The 22,232-nt window shown below is 42.3% G+C and overlaps 1 protein-coding gene across 1 annotated transcript in view; it reads left to right on the top strand.

Annotated features, from left to right (window-relative positions):
- The window catches only part of NMD3 (NMD3 ribosome export adaptor), a 33,823-nt gene extending 15,442 nt beyond the window's left edge, over positions 1-18,381 (top strand). The window contains exons 8-16 of the mRNA XM_015407244.1: positions 1,958-2,036; positions 2,817-2,913; positions 5,161-5,278; positions 6,853-6,998; positions 10,088-10,200; positions 12,944-13,016; positions 14,338-14,444; positions 17,108-17,178; positions 17,776-18,381. Of these exons, the coding sequence (XP_015262730.1) occupies positions 1,958-2,036; positions 2,817-2,913; positions 5,161-5,278; positions 6,853-6,998; positions 10,088-10,200; positions 12,944-13,016; positions 14,338-14,444; positions 17,108-17,178; positions 17,776-17,909 (938 nt within the window). The 3' untranslated portion in view covers positions 17,910-18,381. The remainder of the gene's footprint in view (positions 1-1,957; positions 2,037-2,816; positions 2,914-5,160; positions 5,279-6,852; positions 6,999-10,087; positions 10,201-12,943; positions 13,017-14,337; positions 14,445-17,107; positions 17,179-17,775) is intronic.
- The last annotated feature ends 3,851 nt before the right edge of the window (positions 18,382-22,232 follow it).

The following is a 22,232-nucleotide window of genomic DNA, read 5'->3' as shown; positions in this document are numbered from 1 at the left end:
TCTGGTCACTGTACCTCAAAAAAGATATTATAGCATTGCAAAAGATGCAGAAAAGGACAACTAAAATGATTAAGGGGTTGGAACACTTTCCCTATGAAGAAAGGTTAAAGAGGTTAGGGCTCTTTAGCTTGGAGAAATGACGACTGAGGGGTGACATGATAGAGGCTTACAGTATTATGCATGAGATAGAGAAGGTAGAGGAAGAAGTACTTTCCTCCCTTTCTCACAATATAAGAACTTGTGGGCACTCAATGAAATTGCTGAGTGGTCGGGTTAGAACGGGTAAAAGGAAGTACTTCTTCATCCAAAGAGTGATTAACACATGGAATTCACTGCCACAGGAAGTGGTGGCGGCTACAAGCATGGACGGCTTCAAAAGGGAATTAGATAAGCATATGGAGCAGAGGTCCATCAGTGGCTATTAGCCACAAGGTATAGATAGGGGCTCTGGGGCAAGTGATGCTCTGTCTTCTTGGTGCTTGGGGGGGGGTCAACAGTGGGAGGGCTTCTAATGTCCTGGCCCCACTGGTGGACCTCCTGATGGCACCTGGTATTCCTGGCCACTGTGTGACACAGAGTGTTGGACTGGATGGGCCTTTGGCCTGATCCAACATTGGCGTCTCTTATGTTCTTAGGATATATGCCAGGCTTTGGATGTGATGCTTTGGTATAGCTCATACTATGTTATTTATTTATAGTCTGCCTTTCTTATATGGAATCAAAGTGAATCCACATAATTTGTCAGTACAGTCAACAAGATGGAATATTCAGTAACTAATGCATTAGGATATTAGAAGACTGGAGCCACCAGAAAGAACAGGAGCATAGCCTGAGTATTAACATAACACATGAAACATCACAGAAATGACATAATAGTATCTTTTTTACGATATGCTGTATACAGCAGAAAAGACCACAAGTCCTGATTATTTATTAAAGTAGGCTTGTGAAAGTATTTTGTACTGTGCAGCCTTATTTACCTGCGCAGAAAAGCTCTCTTGACTAGTTTCAGTTTGCATAGTTTGCAGAAGCCAGGAGAGTGGGAGCTTTCCAGACCTCTTCTGGCAAGGTGGGAGCCCCAATGGAGAAAGCATGTGTACAGGTAGCTGTTGAATTTGCCCATTTGCAGGTTGGCACCTGAAGAAGCCCCAGCCGACATGAGCGGTCCCATAAATAAGAGGGGCCAAAACATTGAAGGGTTTGATATACGATAGCCATGTGTTATTTTGCATGGAGAGGTCCATATTTAAAATATGGATGATTTAAATGTTCTCTCTGTACAAAACACCACACAAACACCATACTGCCTAGTACTATTGTCCTGCTGCTGTATGAAGCTAACAGTGGTCTTCAATACAAAAACTGATCATTTTCAGAGCCTCAGCAGAAGTGCAGCATCAAGCATTCCTTCATAATACACATCAGCCAAAGAAAGATACGTTAAAAATGTTATGGGGTTGTGCTTTTCGTGTAAGAGAAAAATTGTCTTTTGTAACGGTTGTAAACAAAAGGAGAGAAAAATCACTTTGAACAGGACATGTTGCTAACAGAGGGGAAATAATCTCGGACCTTGTATGAAAAATGAGTTTCCCATTGCTCATTAGTTTCTTTGACAAAACATCTCTTCCTCAAAGCGGAAGAGCCAGTCCCACCTTTCCTGTATCTCATTGGACTAAGAAGGACTTCAGTAGTATTCCAAAGACATCTTCAGTGAGTGTCTATGAAGAAAGTGTTGCCTTTGTTGTAGGAGGATGCGTGACTTGCAACCTCTCAACAATTTGTGATAGACCCCAGTATCCTGTGGCAGGTGTTTTGTGATTCTCCCCTCCCTCCCATAGACATAGCTATTTGGTAGTGTCAACCCCACACACACACACACTTCTCAGAATTAAAGATTGGGGACCTCTGATGCATATTGCCAGGAAATATCATACATTTTAATTCCATGTGTTTTCAGATGGCCTGGATTTCTACTATGCTTCAAAACAGCATGCTCAGAAGATGGTGGACTTTCTTCAGTGTACAGTTCCTTGTAGGTAAGAATATAAAGAACAAAATGTTTTGCATATCTCTTTCCTTAAGATATTTAAGTCCCATTTAAAGCCAGTGTGATAGAAACAGCATAGCTGACCCTCAGACCCTTATGAGTTTGTTCTCCGTTTCAATTCAGTCCTGTTTCTGATGCACTAGAAACCAGCTCTGTCCACCTTATCCCCTGGTGGTACAGAAATAAGGTATTAAATTGCTCACTTGAATGTGCATAATTAGCACCCCAAAAGCCACTCATTTCTCAAAAATCTCTATATTATATATTGTATTGAAATGATCTTCTCCTTTCCCCACCCTGGGAAAGAAGAGAATTGCTATCAGAATAGATCCTGATTATAGAGATCACTAGAAGAGTGGAAAAGCGCTTGAGATGCATACTGGAAGAAGCAGAGGTATAGGATACAATAGCAACTCCCCTAAACCAGGGAATTTCTCTATAGCAGGAAGGCAGGAGCAGAGAACAGACAGCTGGTGAGGGAGGGCAGCTGTTCTGCCCCAGGACGTTAACCCTCCCTGGACCATCCCTCCGTTTAAGGTCATCCCTTCCATGCACTTTGAAATCCTACGAACAGTTTAGGAAACAGGAAAAATGTTTTCAGTTCCCTGCTTTATCAGTCATTGTGTGTTTTAATTCATCCTTCACCCAGTTTGTGTTGTGACATCTGAAAGTTCTATTGGTGGGCTTCTGCCCTTACAGAGCTTTGCTTTTGAGTATATTAATATGCATTCCCTTGACTGGATTTTGGGTTGTTTTTTTTTATTTCTAGGTCTAAATCATCCCAGCGTTTGATCTCTCATGACATTCATAGCAATATCTACAACTACAAAAGCACTTTCTCACTGGAGATTGTTCCCATATGCAAGGTATGTCATGACTTTCTTTGTTTAAAAAAAAAAAGAGTTTGGGGACTGCCTCCTAAGTGAATTGTTGACTTACATGTTACTAGTTCTACTTTCACAGGTTTTAGCATAGATAATAAAATGTGGTTTCAAGGGGCTTGTTCAGGCATGCATATTCATCATTCACAGTAGCATACAGTGATGGTGTTCAAAGCATTAGAAATTTTCCAAATGAAAACTGATCAGGTTTCCCCTTTTTATGGCCCTGAACCTCAAGATCCAACTGCAGCATGGAATGTTAAGGAGCAAAAAAAGGCCTTATTCTTTTGAAATTCCAGTTTTAAAACCTTTAGCCATTGGATTGAGACATTTTCAGTGTATCATTCGGACAGGAGAAAGTGCAAATTCAGCCTTATTTAATCAGGACTGTATTGAACATAAAATGGCCTTTTTCCTGTATCTTCTTTGTAATGCTTTTAAAATCTTTCAAGCCAGAGAGGCAAGGAAATCATAAAGAGTTGCTATGCATATCAATTATAATTTTTTCCATTAGTATCCCACTCTCCCCCACTAATGTGAGCGGGGTACAAATTGAAAGTATAAATAAATAAAATAAATAAATAATGTGGCACTCAGAGTGGGTTCCAACACAATAAGTAAAACATACATAAAAGTAAAACATTTCAATTAAAACAATTCCAGAAAAACAATTTTCATGATGGCCCGTATGCAGGGGTCATTTTCTGTGGGAGTGCACAGGAGCGGAGCTCCGGCAGTAAGGAGCCCAGGGTGTGGGAACATGCAACAAACCCCACCCTCTGCTCCCAGCAGCCCTCAGTCAGGCCATGAGGAGCAAGAAGCAACCAGGTAAATTGCAGAGCCCCCCCCAGCCCGCCTTCAGGTACAAGCTCTCCCTCCCCCCATAGCTAGCAATCCAAAACAATCCAGTGGCACCTTTAAGACCAAGTTTTATTCAGGTACAAGCTCTCCCTCCTCTGCGAGGACAGATCTGCATGCCCCCCTCCCGATAGCTAGCAATCCAAAACAGTCCAATGGAGCCTGAGCGGTGGTGTTGCTTTCTGACACACTTCCGGTGATGTCAGAGGGTGTGGCATGTGCAAACAAGTTATGCTAATAAGTTATGCTAATGAGATCCTGCACCTCTTTTTCTATGAAATGACCCCTGCCCGTATGTTCACTATACTGTTGCCCCAGGGAGAGAAAGGGAAGGGGCAAGGTTAGTGGAACCATGTATCTGGAAGTTCCCCTGATCTCATCCATACACTTGGCAGTATACTCCATCTTACAGGCCCTGCAGAATTGTACCAAATCGCACAGGCCCCGGATCACAGTTGGGAGTGCATTCCATCAAGTTCGAGCCATCACTGAAAAGACTCTGTTTCTGGTCGAAGCCTGGTGAATATTCCTTGGTCCTGGGATCTCCAGTGTGCTGTTATTATAGGGTTGCCAAGTCCTTACTGTATGTAGAGTGGGGGACTCCAGCGCTGCTCCAGGAGACCGTGTGCGCGCCGCAATTATATCATCCAGAAGTGACGCAACCACGTCGGTCCTGCTGGGAGGTGGGGGGGCCACAATCATCCGAGGGAAAAACAGAGTTTTTCCTCAGATGACCGCGGCCCCGCGCCCGACGCAACTGCGTCACTTCTGGGTGACGTGCTGACGCCGGGCACGTTGCGTGCTTTGGGGGTTGGGTTCCCCCCAGGGCCCGATCTGCCAGCGGCGGGTAACGGGGCTCTCGGGTGGGGGTTTCCCTGCCCCCCGGGGGGACTTGGCAAGCCTATGTTATTAGAAGATTGTAATGCTCTTTCGGGGGTATGCTAAGAGAAGCGGTCCCGCAGCTATGTTGGTCCCAGACTGCATAGAGCTTTAAAGGTTAAAACCAGCACTTTGAACGTGATCTGATACTCAAACTAGAGCCATTGCAGCTAGCGGAGCACTGGTTAGATATCTGCTCTAATAGGGGTACCTGTAATGACTCTCACTGCTGTGTTCTGGACCAGTTGAAGTTTCTGGGTCAGTCTCAAGGGTAGCCCTGCATAGAGCGAATTACAGTAATCTAGCTTGGAGGTGACCATTGCATGGATCACTGTGGCTAGGTCAGGGTGGGACAGGAAAGGGGCGAATTGCCTGACGGTATAAATAGGAAAATGCCAGCCTGGTCCTGAAAATTTCTTTTAAAAACCCCCACAAAGAATACATTCTGCTAACAGTAATTTATAGAAGCATTTTCTAAATGTATTTACTGTGCAGGACAATGTTGTATGTCTGTCTCCAAAACTGGCTCAAAGCCTTGGAAATATGAGCCAAATCTGTGTTTGCATCCGGGTAACCAGCACCATTCACATCATTGATCCTAATACGCTACAGAGTAAGTTCTTTCTGGATTTTTCCCTCTTAATCTTTTCACTGAATAGTATTAAGTACTCCATTGGCATTGATTTAAATGTTCCATTTAGGTAAGATGTCACAATACAAATTTTGAATAATACTGAACACTGCAGGACTTTTTTTTTACATCTATTAGTTAATGTTTGTAACATGAGTGTACTTCCTGATAGCAAAGAGCAAGCCAAGCCACATTTTAGTGAAATGTAGGTATGAATGTTTTTGCCTCTAAATCCCCCTTTAAAAAAACTGGTGTTCATTTCAGTACTTTTTTTTATTTACTTCGTTCATGTGTACCCCACTTTTCTCCACAAGGGGGAGCCATAGTGATTTACAGCATTCTTCCCTTCACCATTTGATTCTCCCAGTAGCCCTGTGAGGTATGTTAGGCTTGAGAGTGTGTGTCTGGTCGAAGGTCACCCAGAAAAATTCAGTGGCAGAGCAAGGATATGAACTTGGGTCTCACAGATCCTAGCTTGACACTGCATACTGCAATAAGCAGGCTGGATTTAGTGACGATTTGCATTTTTTTATTTTATAAAATCACCAGTTTCATATTTGTAGTATTTTAAAAACTCCTGGGTATATGCTGCTGAGACTCACTGATGTTAATTTTTGATGTTGGCTGCAGTTCAGGTGCAACCCAAAACATTCTCCAAAGCCTAAAAAATAAAGTTCAAAATTCTTCTCCCTGAAAACTATTCTCATCTGTGCACTGAAACCCCACAGCTCTGCTTGTCTGCTGCGGAGCACGCTACTTCAGTTTCTGACACTGCCTAAATTTGGCTTCTTAGTCAGTACAGTCATGCGTCATATGTCATTCTGATGTAGAAATAATCACTGATCACAGGGAAAGCCTGGAAGTTTTTGAACTTTGCAGAATTCCTGCTGTTGACATTATCAAATTTTGAAGTGGGGACACTATAGCAGTGTGGTAATTGTAAAACAGAACATCTAGGAAAGCTGAGATGTTGATTCCGAGTTGATTTTTGCATGTTCCTGGGAATTGGGAAGGCAAGAGAGCTGTGTTTAAATGCATGTGCTCCTGATTTGAGGAACAGCATGCTCTGCATGTTGCCCCAGTCATACAAAATACAAAAAGCGCTCATTCATACTTAGTGCAGTGGCACGCTCCTCTGGTTTTCAAGAAGCACATTTTGAAAGGGGCTGTGGCTCAGTGGTAGGGCACATGCTTTGCATGCAGAAGGAGCTCAGGTAGCAGGGGGCTGTATGATACCCTGGGGAGCCACTGCTACTCAAGGCAAGCTCTACTGAGTGAGATGGAGCAGTGGTTTGACTTGGCATAAGGCAGCTTCGTCTTGTCAAATCAGCAGAAACTGCCTTTAATTACGATAGTGTTAGTTCTGTGCCAGAGATATGCAGCTGCATAGAAAATGGCAGGCATCTCCCAATCTCCAGTTCATGCTTTATGGAGTTTTTCCAAAATGGAGTATTAATAAGGCAATATCCCTGTTTTGTCATCAAGTTGGCCAAGTTAAAAATTGCTTTGCAGATGTCTTCCACTTAATCCATACTGCTTTCCTTGCTCTTTCTCAGTGGCTGAAATTGATGGAAGCACCTACTGGCGTCATCCTTTCAACAGCTTGTTCCAGCCAAAGCAGTTAGAGGAATTTATTGTAATGGATATCAGCAGAGTCCATAACAAAAAGCAGAGTGCTGGTGCAGGAATGCAAGCAAACAAAGTAAGAGTTACTTCTTTGTTTTCCTTTAAGGCGTTTGGGCGAATCTTGCTATTTTGCAGGATTTTTAGTTCTATATCATGGTATGTGAATATATTGTAGGAGGTGCAGATCAGTAAAAGAAAGGGCCACATCAGAAGAAGCCTGGTTTTCTTGGTTGGGTCTGCTTAAGGCTGCAACGAAGTGCTTACTAAGCACCAGTGAATTCAGTGAGAATTCTGAGTAAGCACCTCACAAGGAGAACCATTTCATCTTGAGTCCTTATTCTTGCATAAAAAGTTTAGGTCCAGTTTAGGCGTGTTCAGATTATTTATTTATAAAAGTATGAACATATAGATACAACTTCTGAGCATCTGTCTCTTCTCCCAGAGCATCTATATCTTCTCCCAGTCCATGTTTTCCCCTTCTGTTCAAAATCCTAACCTCACTGGTATACAATCTTCACTTAAAATTCTTGTTTTAATATTCTAGATGTATTCCATCACTAGACGCTTCTAGATTTTACTACCCAATGAGAATCAGTTGTCCAAACAAAAAGATCTCTTTGTGGGTGTGCATTTGGATCTTCCCAAGAGAAAAATATACCCCAAAATACCTTATCAGTATTTTTCGGTTATACTTAGGCATCTCAAAAGTATCCAGGATTTTTCGGAGAACTGGGGGGGAAATCCTGGATATTTTCAGGAACCAGGAAGACTGGGGAAACAGCTGAGAGGCAGGGAGGCTGCCCCACACACACTTCTTCAGTCCATTTAAACCAGGCTGTTTTAATGGGAGTGCAGAAAAGATCCAGGAAACAGCTGAGAGGCTGGGCATCTGCTCTCCACCTATCAGCTGTCCCCCACCCCTTTTCTGCAGTCTATTTAAACTAGGCTGGTTTAAAGGGACAGCAGAAAAGACTGGGGAAACAGCTAAGAGGTGGGAGCCACTGCTGAACTGTGTTTTGCAACTTTGGTAGTCCTGGGTTGGTCCTCCCTGGGTTTTCTTCTCATCTTGGGTCTATTGGACCCAAAAAAATTCAGGATTTAAAAAAATAAAAATCGTGGATCTGAATACTTTGCCAGTACTGGGATCCAGGATTTTTTGAAATCCACAAAAAAAATAAATGTATCCAATGTACCCAAATCCAAAAAAAGTGTGTGGGGGGAAACCTAGTCATAATTAAGTACAGAATTGCTGAGTTGGCTTGTGTAAGTGCCTTGCTTGGTGTCTCCTTTACATTCTTTCAGACACCAGGTCAAAACATATACTTTTACCCAGGTTTTTAATGGGGGGGGGGGGGCAATTTTCCCAACTTTTTTAATGGTCTGCTTCTGTTTTTTTATGCTGTTTATGTTCAGTTGCTTCTTTTTATATTGTTACATTGTTTTAATTGTAAATGGCCTCAAACAGAACTCTGAAGAAGCAGTGCCAAAATATCCTAAATAAGAAAATAAGAAGCTGGCTTATACCATTGTTTCATGTAGCAAAATATTACCTATTCACACTGGTGATGGCTGTTTAGTCTCAGAATAGGGTTGTATATTCGGCATAAACCGAACTGGAAAAAGTCCTTACCAGAATTAGGGTATTATTGAAGCCAAATACAGATTCAAAAAATCAATTGGCTACCACTATAGCTGAACCCAAAAGCCGATTTTTTTTCTGGCTTTTATTTGGGTATATTCGGTTATACTGAAGAGGAGCCAGCCCCAGCCGAGACAGTGCAGAGCTCTCAACTCCCACCTCCCCTGCTGATCCTTTTTTCAGCTGGGGTAGAGGAAGCTGAGAGCCCCACCTCAGCTGGGGCTGGCCTGGTTCCTCTTCCAGCTTGGTTTAAACTGAGTTGCAAGAGGAGCCAGCCCCAGCCAAGGCAGTGCAGAGGTCTCAGCCCCTGCTGCCCCAGCTGATCCTCTCAGGTCTGCATGTGGCAGCGAGAGACCTCCCCGCCACACACAGATCCTGGGGACAGTTTCTCCTGCAGCAGGGTTTAAACTGTGCTGCAGGAGAAGCCAAGGCAGCCCCTGAGTCAGGCTGGGGTTTCCCCCCCTCTTGAATAAGCATTTTTCTTCTTGAGTCTATTGGACCAAAAATAAATAAATCGTGATTTCCAAAAAAAATCCTGGATCCGAATACCACACTGGCATTGGGATCTGGATTTTTTTTGGAAATACTGAAATTTTTTCAGGTCCAGTAGACCTGAACTAAAAAAAATGCCATTGTTTTTTTTTTGGGCACACCCCTATCTCAGAGGTAGATTTCATGCCTTATACTGCTTCATCTAGGTCAGTATTGTCTGCTCAGACTGGCAGCATCTCTCCAGAATTTCAAGTAGAGGTCTTTCACATCACCTACTACCTAAGACATTTTTAATTGGAGGTGTTGGGGATTGAACCTAGGACCTTCTGTTAGTGAAGCAGATACTTTGCAATTGAGCCGTAGCTCCTTCTCAGGGGCCCTCTCCAGAACCTGGGAACTCTTGACGTACAAAATATATGCTTTGCCACTAAGCACTGGCTAGTCTCAGATGGCCAGTATACAAGTAAGCCATTGTTCTATGTTCTTTGAATGAGTTTTAATGCAGTTTATTTGAGCTGAGGTTTTCCAGTTGGGTGGCATCATTAAGAAGGTCTTGTCACTTATCCATATAGATAGCATTTAGATGGATGAACTCAAAAGCATGATCCCCACTAGCTGTGTCTGCCTTAATGAAAGCTCTATTGAAAGATCTTCATCTGCTGTTCCTTAGGATTTTAATTGGACTGTTATTTAGGAGTAGCCCAGCTTTTGCTGCTGATAAAAAGGTTGCTCTCACAAGTGGAAAGCATTCCTGTATACAAGATAAAATAGTGCAAAGTGATACCAGTGATAGTTTTGGTAAAGCAGTGCCAGATTTGGCTCAGGGAAACAGTCTAGATTAGAGGTCAAAAATCTGCATATTCTGAGCCAAGAACAGCCTCTAAACATAACTTGTAAAAATTTCAGCATTTTGCAAGAAAACAAGATTAAAGCTAAAAACAAAACAAACCTTGAAAGCAGTTTCAGTTTGGTTCATAACTTATCTGTCATATTTTTAAAAAACAGTGTATACTTTCCCTTTTGTCTTTCCTAAGCATATGCTTGCTGAAGCCTGGGTACAGAAGACATCAGAACTGAATACAGATCAGCAGTATTTCTGTCGCACTCATCTGGGGCATCTTTTAAATCCTGGCGACCTTGTGTTGGGGTTTGTACTGTTTTGTGCTACTTCCAGTTGATGTTCAATTAAATGTTTGTGTGTTGCTTTCAATAATTGTCTCAGTTGAGGCCTATGTTTTTGATCACTGATGGAAAGGGTTTTCTCAAAGAGAGGAACTGTGAAACTGAGAATTATGAAAGGCCAACCTAGGGAGTCAACCTGGATGGCCCAGGCTAGCCCAGTCTCATCAGATCTTGGAAGCTAAGCAGAGTCAGCCCTGGTTAGTATTTAGGTGGGAGTCCACCAAGGAGTTCCAGGTCACTATACAGAGGAAGGGACACACAGCCTTAAATCCGGGGCTTAAGGCCTGGAGTGGTCTGGGGGCAGATGCAGCTGAAGTCCAAGGAGGCAGAATATTGAGGAGGAAGGGGAGGGGGGATCTTGCAGAGTGTATCAGGGCTTCTCAGAAGCAAACCAGAGTTCTGACCATCAGAAATCTTGACTTGAGATCTAAGGAACAATTTGCTAGGGCATGGGATTCTTCTTTTATGGACTGAAGATTCCCAGGGTGGGTGGTGTTTGGCTATCCTGGCTTTGGATTGGGTCAGGATAAAAAAGTTTGTCTCTCACTGGCTGGTTTGAAGTTAACTGCTGTCAAACTGAGCCAAATCTGCATGGGCATAAAGAACCTGGGTGAGGCAGCATACTTTAATTAGCATACTTTAATTAGGTTGAAGTGAGCATGGGCACAAAAGTTTGGATGAGTTGATAGCTCCAGAAACAGAATGGAGGGCAAATTAATGAGGGCTCTTCTTGATTGAGTAAAAAATGGAAAAGAAGAACTGGGAATTGGTTAATGAAATAGCAACTTCCTTGGACTGGGCAGACACCTCTGTGGTATGTCAGGATATTGGGCCATATCTCGAGTGTTGAAAAGTCCTTTGTTATTGAGAACGATGTGCCGCTGAGCTGGGGTAGATTGCACTGAATCAGTTTCTAATTCCAGCACACTCTTCCTCTTCTTTCTTGGGATTTTCCAATGTCATGGCTGAACCCAAGTTGCCTTTGTGAGACTCTCCAAGTTTCAGATCCCCTTGACACTTAGGTTGTAAAAGGAGGTGCCTATTAAAACAACTAAGTCCAAAATAAGAGGGGAACCCTACTATCTAATGGGTCTTCGTTGAAGGAGGGGGTGAATTCTAATATTCAATAATTCTAATATTCATTAACAAGTTCAGGTCAATGTTCAACCCCCAGGCTGCACATGGGCATATGATTATTATTCGTTGACAGATGTTTATTTTCTGCATTTCACCCATCTGCATATCTCTGTGCATTTTGCATGCTGGGTTTTGCACTGTACCTCTGCATGTGGGCCCTTCTTTGTAATACTCCTCCATTCCTTATTACCTGAAGATAACCACTTTTCCTGCCCTGTGCCCTCCTTTTTCTGCCCAGTTATGTCTTACCTCTCTCCATCTCTTCCCTCCTCCCCATGATAGTTCATGTAGGGGAGGTAAATGGCAAGAGCCACTGAAGGAAGTAGAGCTCTTGGGAATTCAAGCTGAGCCCCTTACAGTGGATCTTCCCAACCTCTTAGTGGAGGTACTGTGCCTTATGGATTGGTGTGAGCAACAAGGCATTGTAATAAATGGATTAATTTCTGTTGGGTTTTGCAAAATCCCCACTTGAAATGAAACAAGAATCATCCCCTTGTCCTAATGCAGTGGCAGGTGAAGAGACTTTGTGGTCCAGAAGATCCAAGCAATAGCTTCCTAGTAAGACCATTCCAAATATATATCAACCTGTGGTCTACGGCTAAAGCTCTCAGAGCCTTGAGATGCATGACAGAATATTTGAAATTAGGCCATAAAAATAGATATATTAATATTGCAGTAAATACAGATCTTTAGCCTGATTGAAGTTCACTTTACTCCTGTTCAGAAATTACAAGTGAACACATGTACAATATGTGTATGGTGTACACTTGATTATATGTGCACTGAGTAACTCTTAAGTTACTTTTCATGTTTGTACAGTTGAATGCGTGATTTAGACCTCACATTTACCCAGTTGCTGGTTCTCAATTCTTATTTGTAAAGGCATTGCACATTGCCTCTTTTTTACAAACAGATTACACACAGGCAGGATGTATGTGTGTTCACTGTAACGTGTGAACAGGGTATAAATACCAGCCCACATAGGAAGGACTTGGGATGTTTCTGGAAGGAGTAAGTCTCCTTGTTAGAACTGTTGTTACTTTGGTGTATTTAAAGGGGACATTTGCATCATGCTTGTAATCCCTGGACCAGCTTGGTTTACATTTTGGTATAGTGGTTAAGTGCGCCAGTTTGGTGTAGTGGTTAAGTGCGCTGACTCTAATCTGGGAGAACCAGGCTTGATTCCCCACTCCTCCACTTGCACCTGGCTGGGTGACCTTGGGCAATCTGTAGTTCTGATAAGAGCTGTTCTTGAAAAAAAAGCAGTTTCTGTCAGAGCTCTCTCAGCCCCACCTACCTCACAGGGTGTCTGTTGTGGGGAGGGGAAGGGAAAGGAGTTTGTAAGCCGCTCTGAGACACCTTTGGGTAGTGAAGGGCGATGTATAAATCCAATCTCTTTTCTTCTTCTTCTTCTTCTACATTTTCTTCCCTGATTTCATGCCTCTTATAAAACACTACAAGTCTCCATGTTGATACTCTGATTTGTTAGACAACACACTCTTCTTTATAGTTGTATTTTAGATTTTACTTGGCTAATTGCAACAAAATTCTCTGTTCTTTATATCTTCTAGATTTGACTTGGCCAATTGCAACCTAAATGATGAATTTGCAAATAAGATGAATCCCCAGACAGTTCCTGATGTGGTAAGAGTCTGGCATTTCTTTCCTTAAGTACTCAGGCACTGTCCAGGCAAGTTTATAAACCCATTAACCTACAGATCCAGTGCTCCCTCTAAGCTTTGGAGTCTTGTGAGCAAAAATTCTATTTTGTGAGTGACTGGCATTAAAGTTGTGAGCGAGCAATTTGGCTACTGCATAAATTAGTTAGCTCTGGAGCCATCTTTCCTGAGCTAAGATAAAAATGTGTGAGCCGGGGGCTAAAAAACTGTGAGCTAGCTCACACTAACTCAGCTTAGAGGGAACAGTGGTTGGATCCATTAAGCGTGGTGTCTTCCATCCTGGAGCCTTTCACAAATGGAATGCACCTCTTACGCTGAAGCAGAAGTGTCTAAGGGATATTCCTCCAAATAGGTTTCTGTAACAATTTCCCCATGATCCCCTTATCATCTTCTTGGCTGGGCAGTCCATTTTCTTTCTTTTTCTGTCTGTCCCACCCAGTTTAAATGTATAGAGATATCTGCTGACCCAATCTAGGGATCTGAGGGACCAGCTAAAACCCTTCTTTTGTCTTTGATTGATAAGGACAAACAAGAGGCAGATGGTAATGCAAAACTAACGAACTGTTTTATTTGACTTATGAGAGGAAATGGTCATGTAGATATCAGGTTCAGGACTTAGAAGGTGACCAGGCAACAGGAATGAGGTAACTTTGTATAAATGTAAACAATAGACAAAGGTATTTAGTTGTCTTTAGACACTGAGGAGAGAGATTTCTTGGCAGTTTCTGCTTAAATAAGCAAGCATAAGCTTCTTTGTTTCAAAGACAATTAAGCTGGTGAAGGCAGAAACATTCACACAAGTTCCAGTTTCCCTTCTTAACCATTTGATAGGGATCAACCCCCCCCCCTTTTCAAGGAGCTATATCCTTCATGCTTGAGTGGGAATCCCTCTCGATCCTCTCACTCTTATAACATTCCTTCCCAATCAACTGTCATTTCTCAGCTGCCACTCCTAGCTGACACTCAACTGTAGAATTTCATTTGAATCTTGTCACTCAGTGTTTTCAGACTGGGTTAAAGCATTAACCATTTACTGTCCATTATAGTTTCCTTGCATCTTATTTTAGAAACTGGATTTCCTGTAAACTATCTGACAAACTTTATTCTTGACCTTGTACATATTATCCCACCTTGTACATATTATCCCATATAGGACACTTTTGCCTTTGCTTCAGCTTAAGGCCTTCACAAATATTCATTTAGATTCATGCTGTAAGAGATCATTGTATATGTTCTGCGAGTGGTATTTCTAGCCTGGTGTCATTTCCCCTCTCTTCCATCTCTAGGTATTAATCAAGAAGAGCTATGATCGCACAAAGCGCCAGCGTTGTAGGAACTGGAAACTGAAGGAACTAGAGAGAGACAGAGAAGGCATGGATACAGATGATGAAAGGTTCATGCTTTTTCTTTGTTTCCCTGCCTTATCAGCCCAGAATATTGGAATTGTTCATGAGCAAATAAAGTTGCTGAGAAAGAGGGGCCCTGTTGGAATTTTCCATGCAGTGTTCAGGATAATACCGGAATTCTCATGGGTAGTATAGCAGTAGGTGTCCAGCGGGATACGTCTTTTATAAATGTTAAATATACTAAAGCCATGGCATATTCTCATTTTTGAATCAAATATGACAGCACAGACTTCACAAAACTGGGTGGGTAGAGGACAAAGAGATATGTCAATGTTATACGAACCTATATAAATTCAGGAGGGTTTGGTGGGGCTATCCAGTGTTTTGCAAAGAGTGTCACAAACTTGAGAAATTGTGGGTATATTCTTGATGTGTGGCACTCTTGGCTCTCAGGGACTAGGTTCATTCCGTGTGGCTAGGGTTGCCGACCTGGAGACAGAGAGGTGTATGTGGACCAGACACTTTGGGATCTGCTGGAGCTCTTTTCTGCTTTTGTGAAGAGTGAGAGTCTCAAGGCAGGAGAACATCAGGCTGAGGAGAGTGAAAATAATCCGTTTGCATGGACATCTTCCTTGCAGGATGAACCAGTGTCTCTCATGCCAAGGATACTTCTTTAGAGTTGGGGAGAGGTGGGCTACTGGGAGATTTGGTTGTTAGGAATATGCAGAGCAGGGTTTGTGACAGGTATTTTGGCCACATGGTGACATGTCTGCCTCATGCCAAGGTTGCAGACCTCATGCACTGTCTAGTTAGTGCAGGGGAGGAGTTAGCAGTTGAAGGTGCACATCAGCACAAGTTCTGGAAGAACAAATGTAAGTTGACAATAAGGAGAGTAAAAAGAGAACTTGAGGAGTGGATGGGCAGCCATATTAAGACAAACAATAAGCATTCCTTGAGATCTATCAGGAGCAAGAAACCAGTTGGGCCTTTGTGTGACAATAGAATAAGGGGATTGTTTGAGAAACGTAAAGAATTCATTCAGTTTCAGCATGACTTCTGCAAAGGGAAATTCTGCTTCACCCCAGCCTCTTGGAGTCAATCCTTTGAGCAGGTTAACAAGCATATGAATCAAGGGCAATCCAGTAGGCACCATGGACTGTTGACAAGGTAGCCTCACCAAGGCTGTTGACAAGGTACCTCCCCAAAACTTCCAGAGTAAGCTTTGCAGTCATGGGATAAGAGGGACTGGGTCCTCTCATGGGTTAGAAGTTGAATAAGTGGCAGGAAACAGAGAGTAGGAATAAATGGACAGCTCTCGCAATGGAGGGACAGCTCAAGGGCTCCCAGTGAAATAGTTGGCAGATCGGTTCAGAATAGACAAGAGGTAATACTTCTTTACTCAGCGAATACGTAAACTAGGATTCGCTGTCAGCAGAGGTGGTGATGACTGTGAGCATCAATAGCATTAAAAGAGGATTATCCAGATTCATGGGAAAAGAGTAGTTCATCAGTGGCTACTATCCACAGTGACTAAAGTGAACCTCCATATACAGAGACAGCAGATGTCTGAATACCAGTGCTAGGAGTCAGCATCGGGGAAGGTCTTGGCTTCTGTGTTCTGTTAGCGTAGCCTTCCAGGGCAACTGGTTGGCCACTTTGTGAAACAGGATGATGAACCTCTGGTCTGATCAAGCAGGCTTTTCTTATTTCCTTAATCACAAGGTGGTTTATATTCTGAAGCACTAAGGTTCCAAGTATGGCTCTGTGGGCACCAAAGTCTGAAACTCATTTGAAAAATCAGTGTAGGGAGGAAGTTAAAACCTTTAGTCTGGTTCCACTAAACTCAGGGTTATAGTCTCCCATGAGGATTTGGGGAGTCTTTCTGTCAGCAGGGATTTGCCTTGACTTGACATAGGAAGTTGGACAAGGGCTGAAGTGCTAAGAGAACATCTCTTGTGAAAGAAACCCTAAGGCAAGCTGGTGCATAAGAACCAATCTGGATCAGATCCAGTGGTCTATCTAGTGCAGCTTTCTGTCTCATACTGTGGTCAGCCAGTCACTCTGGGGGGCCAACAACATGGCATGGAGGCCAGGGCCTTTCCCCAGTGGTGCCTGCTGACACTTTTGAAGGTTTTTCTTGTTGTCTGTAGTTGCAGATGCTTGCTTTGTACCTTGTTTTGCATGAGGTCACCTCAGTGCTTCTCTGTGCCCACCCAGTGTATTGTTCTTTCTTAACAGGATAGACTTGTCAGGTAGTAATTGAATTCATAGGTGTGTTGTGAAATGTAGGTGAGGGCTGGTCTTTCAACCAGCCAGTCTTAATTAGGTGAAAGTTTGGGTTATAGTTAAGGCCTCTCCTAATGTGCTTGATGTGTGCAATAATGAATGAGATGCCACAGAGTTTGATTGGTTTAGTTAGAGCTGTTTAACCATGTTCTAATCCTGAATTCTTGAAACCAGTTATCAGGATAATCCTAAACAGAATTACACCCTTCTAAATCCTATTGAAGTCAAAGGGATTGGAAGGGTGTAGCTCTGTTTAGATTTTATCATGTATGTCCTCGAAAATCTTCAATAGGAGCTGGATATTGGTTTGCGGGGTAGACAGAGACCAAAAGATATTTGTGTATAAGGACCTAAGATTTACATTATTCCTAAAAAAAAAAATATTAAGATTAACGCCTTTATTCCCAATATGATTATTTTATAGGCAGTACCAGGAGTTCTTGGAAGATCTTGAAGAAGATGAGGCCATTAGAAAAAATGTCAATATATTTAAAAGTAAGTTTCCAATCTGAAATAACTTGGGCACTTTTCTGTATATATTAATATACTCGTTCTGTGAAACTCCACTGTAGTGTCTGTAATGCACAATTGGTGATACTGACTCTGGAGAAAGGCTGCGTGTAACCTATTTTCTGGCCCTTGTTGCTAAATTCTCTAAACCAATTTTAGGAGAAGAAGGTGCAAGAAAACATGATAGGCACCTGTTCATAACAATTGTGATGTTTGCTTTCTTTGTAGATGAGACATCAGACCAACTTTGTGCTTTAATACATCACTGATCACTAATTCACATTCCTAAGCGAACCTTGTCTTGACTAAGCCAAAGTAGATTAAACGGTTGAGGAAAAAAATCCAACTAGTTTACATCATTTAATGAAAAATAAAATCTCACGTATACTGTAGTAGTGAAAGAAGCTCCTTCATGGTCATGTGTTATAAATACCTCTAATAAAAATTCATGTACAAGTTTCTCAGTATACTATACAAGGTTCCATGCAATACAGGAAGGGATGCGTCATTTGATTGTGTATTTATAGGGGGAAGTCATCTTATTATTTGTGGAAGTCTCAACATTGTCTTTTGGTTCTGTAGATCCAGTCATTCCAGTGGAGAGTGACACAGACGACGAGGGTATTCCCCGGATTAGCCTTGCAGAGATGTTGGAGGATCTCCAGATATCTCAAGATGCTACTGGTGGAGAGGGTGCTGATATGTTAATGGAATGAGCTGGTGGATTTTGTTAATGTGAACATTGTTCTCCTGTAAGAAAAGAAACGTCCCTGCAGACATCTATCACAAGCATTCATACAGACTTGAGTTTGAAAATAATTAGTTTTGAACAGTGAATTCTGCAGGAAAGTACCATTAATGGTTAATAAACTTCTGGAATAGGTGATCGATCTGAAAGGATTTCTGTCATTTCCCCCCACAGAGTTGAAGCATTTTTCTGCGGTGGTATGCCCCGGTGATACCACTCTTTTACCAATCTGTCCCATACATTGTTATCCTGTTTTCCATGGAGTCCAAAGCAGTGCGTACTGCCTCTACTAACACTTTCTCATGGGTCCAGACTCAACACTGTCTTCTCTACCACACAGGATCTATATAAGCCAGCTTTCACCGTGTATCAAGATGTACATAAGGACATAAGAGCCCTGCTGGATCAGACCAGTGGTCCATCTAGTCCAGCATCCTGCCTCACACAGTGGCCAACCCTCTGGAGATCCAGCAACAGGGCATAGAAGCTGAGGCCTTCCCCTGATGTTGCCTCTTGGCACTGGGATTCAGAGCTTGACTGCCTCAGACCATGGAGATTCCCTTCAGTCACCATGGCTAGTACCCACTGATAGACCTATCCTCCATTAACCCTTCTAGTTGCTTTTAAAATCATCAATGCCTGTGGTCATCACTAGGGGTGTGTAATCCCCCCCCCTGGTATTTTTCAGTTTGGTTCTATTGGACTGGGGGGGGGGGGTCTGGATTCCTAAAAAAAAATCCTGGTTCCAAATACTGAATTCTGAGGGTCCAATAAACCCTAGAAGAAAAAAATGGGTGGGGGGAATTGCACATCCAAAGCTGTGCCAGCAAGGAGCAATCCGCTCCCCGCTGGGAGAGCTGATCCCCGGGCTGGCTTCTGCCAGCTGGCCTGACACAGCTGAGAGGCATAAGCAGTCTGCACTGCTTCTCCACTGTTTTTCATTTCTACCCAGTAATTCTCAAATATATCCAGAATTTTTTCAAGATTTAGGGGAGGGGTTCCCAAAAAATCTCGGATAACTTTGGGATGCCAAAATATACCCCCCAAAAAATCAATAAGGTTTTTTTGGGGTCTATTTTCAACTCCGGTAGATCCAAACACACCCTGGTCATCACTACTACTTGGAAATGTGTTGCATACATCCTAGAAAAACCTTATAAAATTTAAAGTTACTGAACTGTTTTATACTTCTTATAAGAGCAGCAGCCTTTCGTTGCTTTTGGAACAGAAGATTCCTTAAAACCAAATTTATGCTGATGCTTGATTTTTTTTTTTTTTTTGCAAGACAGCAAGGATGGTACAAAGAGTTGGTTATGCTGGCAATAAATATGGATTTTATATTACAAGTTATAGCCCCCAGTAAACAATGGCTCAATATGCCTTTAAAATGTCTCTATACCTGCATGATTGAAAATGTTAATTTTGTGTGTTTGAATCAACAAATCTTGTTTAGTAGCACATTTTGTTAATCTTTCCCTGTGGTAGGAATTGCAACCATATTTCTGTCTCTCCTTCCATCTGGCATTTGTGCATTTTTGAGTTGGTTATTGATATCCTTGACAGGGCAGCATAGCAAATGGGATAACACACCATGTTGTACACAATTAAAACCAAGTGAGCCTTGATTATTTTAGGTGCTTCAGCAGTGTCCACATTTTTAAAGGGGCTGTAAGAGGATAGTGATGTTATTATTTTTTTACTATAAGAATTTACTGGGAAATATTTAGGGTTCCACTTTAAAAAGCTTATAAAATTTGGCACCAAAGCAGAATTCAATGGCTGAATAACTTGTGCAAATATGTTCAGTGCATACATTGTCTCATTCTGCATAATTATTGAAATCCAATATATTGTAAGTTAAATTGTGCCATTTCAAAATTCACTTCAGCCATGAATTCATGATGTGGCCTGGGCAAAAGCCACAAATGAGCTGATTTAGCTGCTGCAGCTTTCTTGCTAGGGACATCTAATCAAAGCAGTATGCCAAACCTTTTTAAAAAATCAGTCTTTAAATGCCTAGTCATCATATGGCTGTAGCAAAGAGCCATGCCACAGCACTAAAAGGTGCTTGCTTGGTGACATTGTTTGTTAAAAATTTCACTTCTGTCTTGATGAGCCGGCTTTCATAAAGTGTTTACTCTGTGGCTGCATTCCTTGCTCTGTTCACAATGGAAAATGTCCCCTTCTCCTTTCACACATTGCTGGAAAGAATAGGAAAGAGCAAGAGTCCAGTAGCACCTTATAGACTAACAAAATTTGTGGCAGGGTATGAGCTTTTGAGAGTTACTGCCCACTTCTTCACAAAAGCTCATACCCTGCCACAAATTTTGTTAGTGTTTAAGGCACTAGTGGACTCTTGTTATTTTCTGCTGGTACAGACAGATTAACAGGGCTACCCATCTTGATCTATCTTGCTGGAAATAAGACCTGGCTTGCATGTTGACCTGCTGGCAGGAGAACAAACCAAAGTAGTTGTTTTGCTCACTGTCAGCAAACTGCGATTAACTGCAAACCAAGACACCTTCAGTTTCTTACCCTGTGGGTGAAAACTGGAGGACTTATGTGAGGCTAAGCACCCTGATTCCCCACCTCCCACCTTCCGGCTTAGCATGAATATTAGCAGGCCTGCTCTGGCTTGCAGGTGTCTATAATTGGGCCTCCCTGCCTGCACCATCCTTATCGCCTTCAAGGCTGGATTCAAGAATGTTACCACATTGGCCATCATGAGAACCTGTGTTCAGTTCTGTAACTAGATGGGAGGGGGGAAGCAGGAGATGTCATCATCTTCTAGAGGGTTCCATCAAGCGAGCTCTCTGATCAGGTTGAGGAGACTACCTGGTGCCAGATGGCTAAAGACTAGCTTCATGATTCCACTGGGCAGTGGCTCTATGCCAAGTCCCATCACGATAGATTGCTACATAGACAACGCTTAAGCCTCTAGCTTGGACTCTGATATTCTAAACGGTGTGCCAACTAATATGAGGTATTGAAGTATTAGTATGGACTGGTAACTCCCATTTCAGTGTACCTGTAGAACTGATATTCTAAAAGGTGTGCCATCTAATACCAGGTATTGAAGTATTAGATAGTATCCTCAGATCAGTCCAGTGAGGTAGGTTAGGCTAAGAGTATGCCTGGCCCAAGGTCATTCTGTTAGTTTCATGGTAGAGCAGAGATTTGAACCTGAGTCTCCCAGGTCCCAGTCTAACAAGCTGTCATGATATGACACTAGTGCATCCAGTGGCACCTTTAAGACCAACAAAGTTTTATTCCGCGTATAAGCTTTCATTTGTTGGTCTTAAAGGTGCCACTGGATGCAAAACTTTGTTCTGCTGCTTCAGACCAACATGGCTGTCCGCCTGAATCTCTATGTAACACTATCACTGAATTTGTCATCCATTCAAATTTGTTTCTGGATCCTTTGTGTACTTTGAGGCGAAGTGTTCAAAATTCCGTGTGAAAACAGAGCTCTGCTGGTAGAGCAGTATGGTAAATATGCATGGGTTTAGATTCAAATGCAGAATCTCCAGATAAACAGGAGAACTGCAGAAGAGTCAGAGTAGACAATAAAATCAAAAGGTGATCAATGGTCTGGCCCAGTATCTTGCATCGTGAAATGTTCTTATTTTTGTAAGCTCCATGTGACTTGTTAACCTCACAATAGCATGCCTCTCTAATATATTACACATAATCTAAGGCTGATGTAAACTGCGTATATAGGAATCCACAGTGCTCAAAGAACTCAAACTCCTATGTGTTGACCAATTCAAGAAAGGTGGTGAGTGACTAAAATTATATTGACCAAAGAATTCACCTTAAACCAGAAGGGTAGTGCAGGCCAATAGATCGTAGAGTGCTCTGGGAATGGACTCAGATCTATACTTGGCCATGAATTCTCCCAGAAATGTAATACTAGATGTTTTGCGATGTCTTTTAAGTGCCCTTCAAACACTGAGCCAAGTGGGAACCATTTTTTCTATGAGGTGGACCCTCTAAGACTGTATATATAACTAAGTATGGAGATGGTACCTGGGTCTTTGATAGATTACCAGTTCCATGGAGAAGTTCTGAACTAGGTGTTCCCAACCTTGTTACTGCTTTGGTGATTTTGATAAAGAAAAAGTATGTGACACCACAAAATGGCTCCTTTTTGGGGGGGGGGGGGTCATAAAACAGACGGTTCCAAGCCAAGAGTCCTCCTGTGATGGAGGCAGCTGCTTCTGAATGGGCACTTCCTTTAAATGAGATGGTGAAACCTCCTGGTTCTTCTGAAATATCTCTGGTTCTTAGG

This window comes from Gekko japonicus, unplaced genomic scaffold (assembly GCF_001447785.1).
Source record: "Gekko japonicus isolate JY-2015 unplaced genomic scaffold, Gekko_japonicus_V1.1 scaffold17, whole genome shotgun sequence".
NCBI classification, from domain to species: Eukaryota; Metazoa; Chordata; class Lepidosauria; order Squamata; family Gekkonidae; genus Gekko; species Gekko japonicus.
Note: the sequence above shows the minus strand (reverse complement) of the source record. Positions and strands in the feature narration are given on the sequence as shown.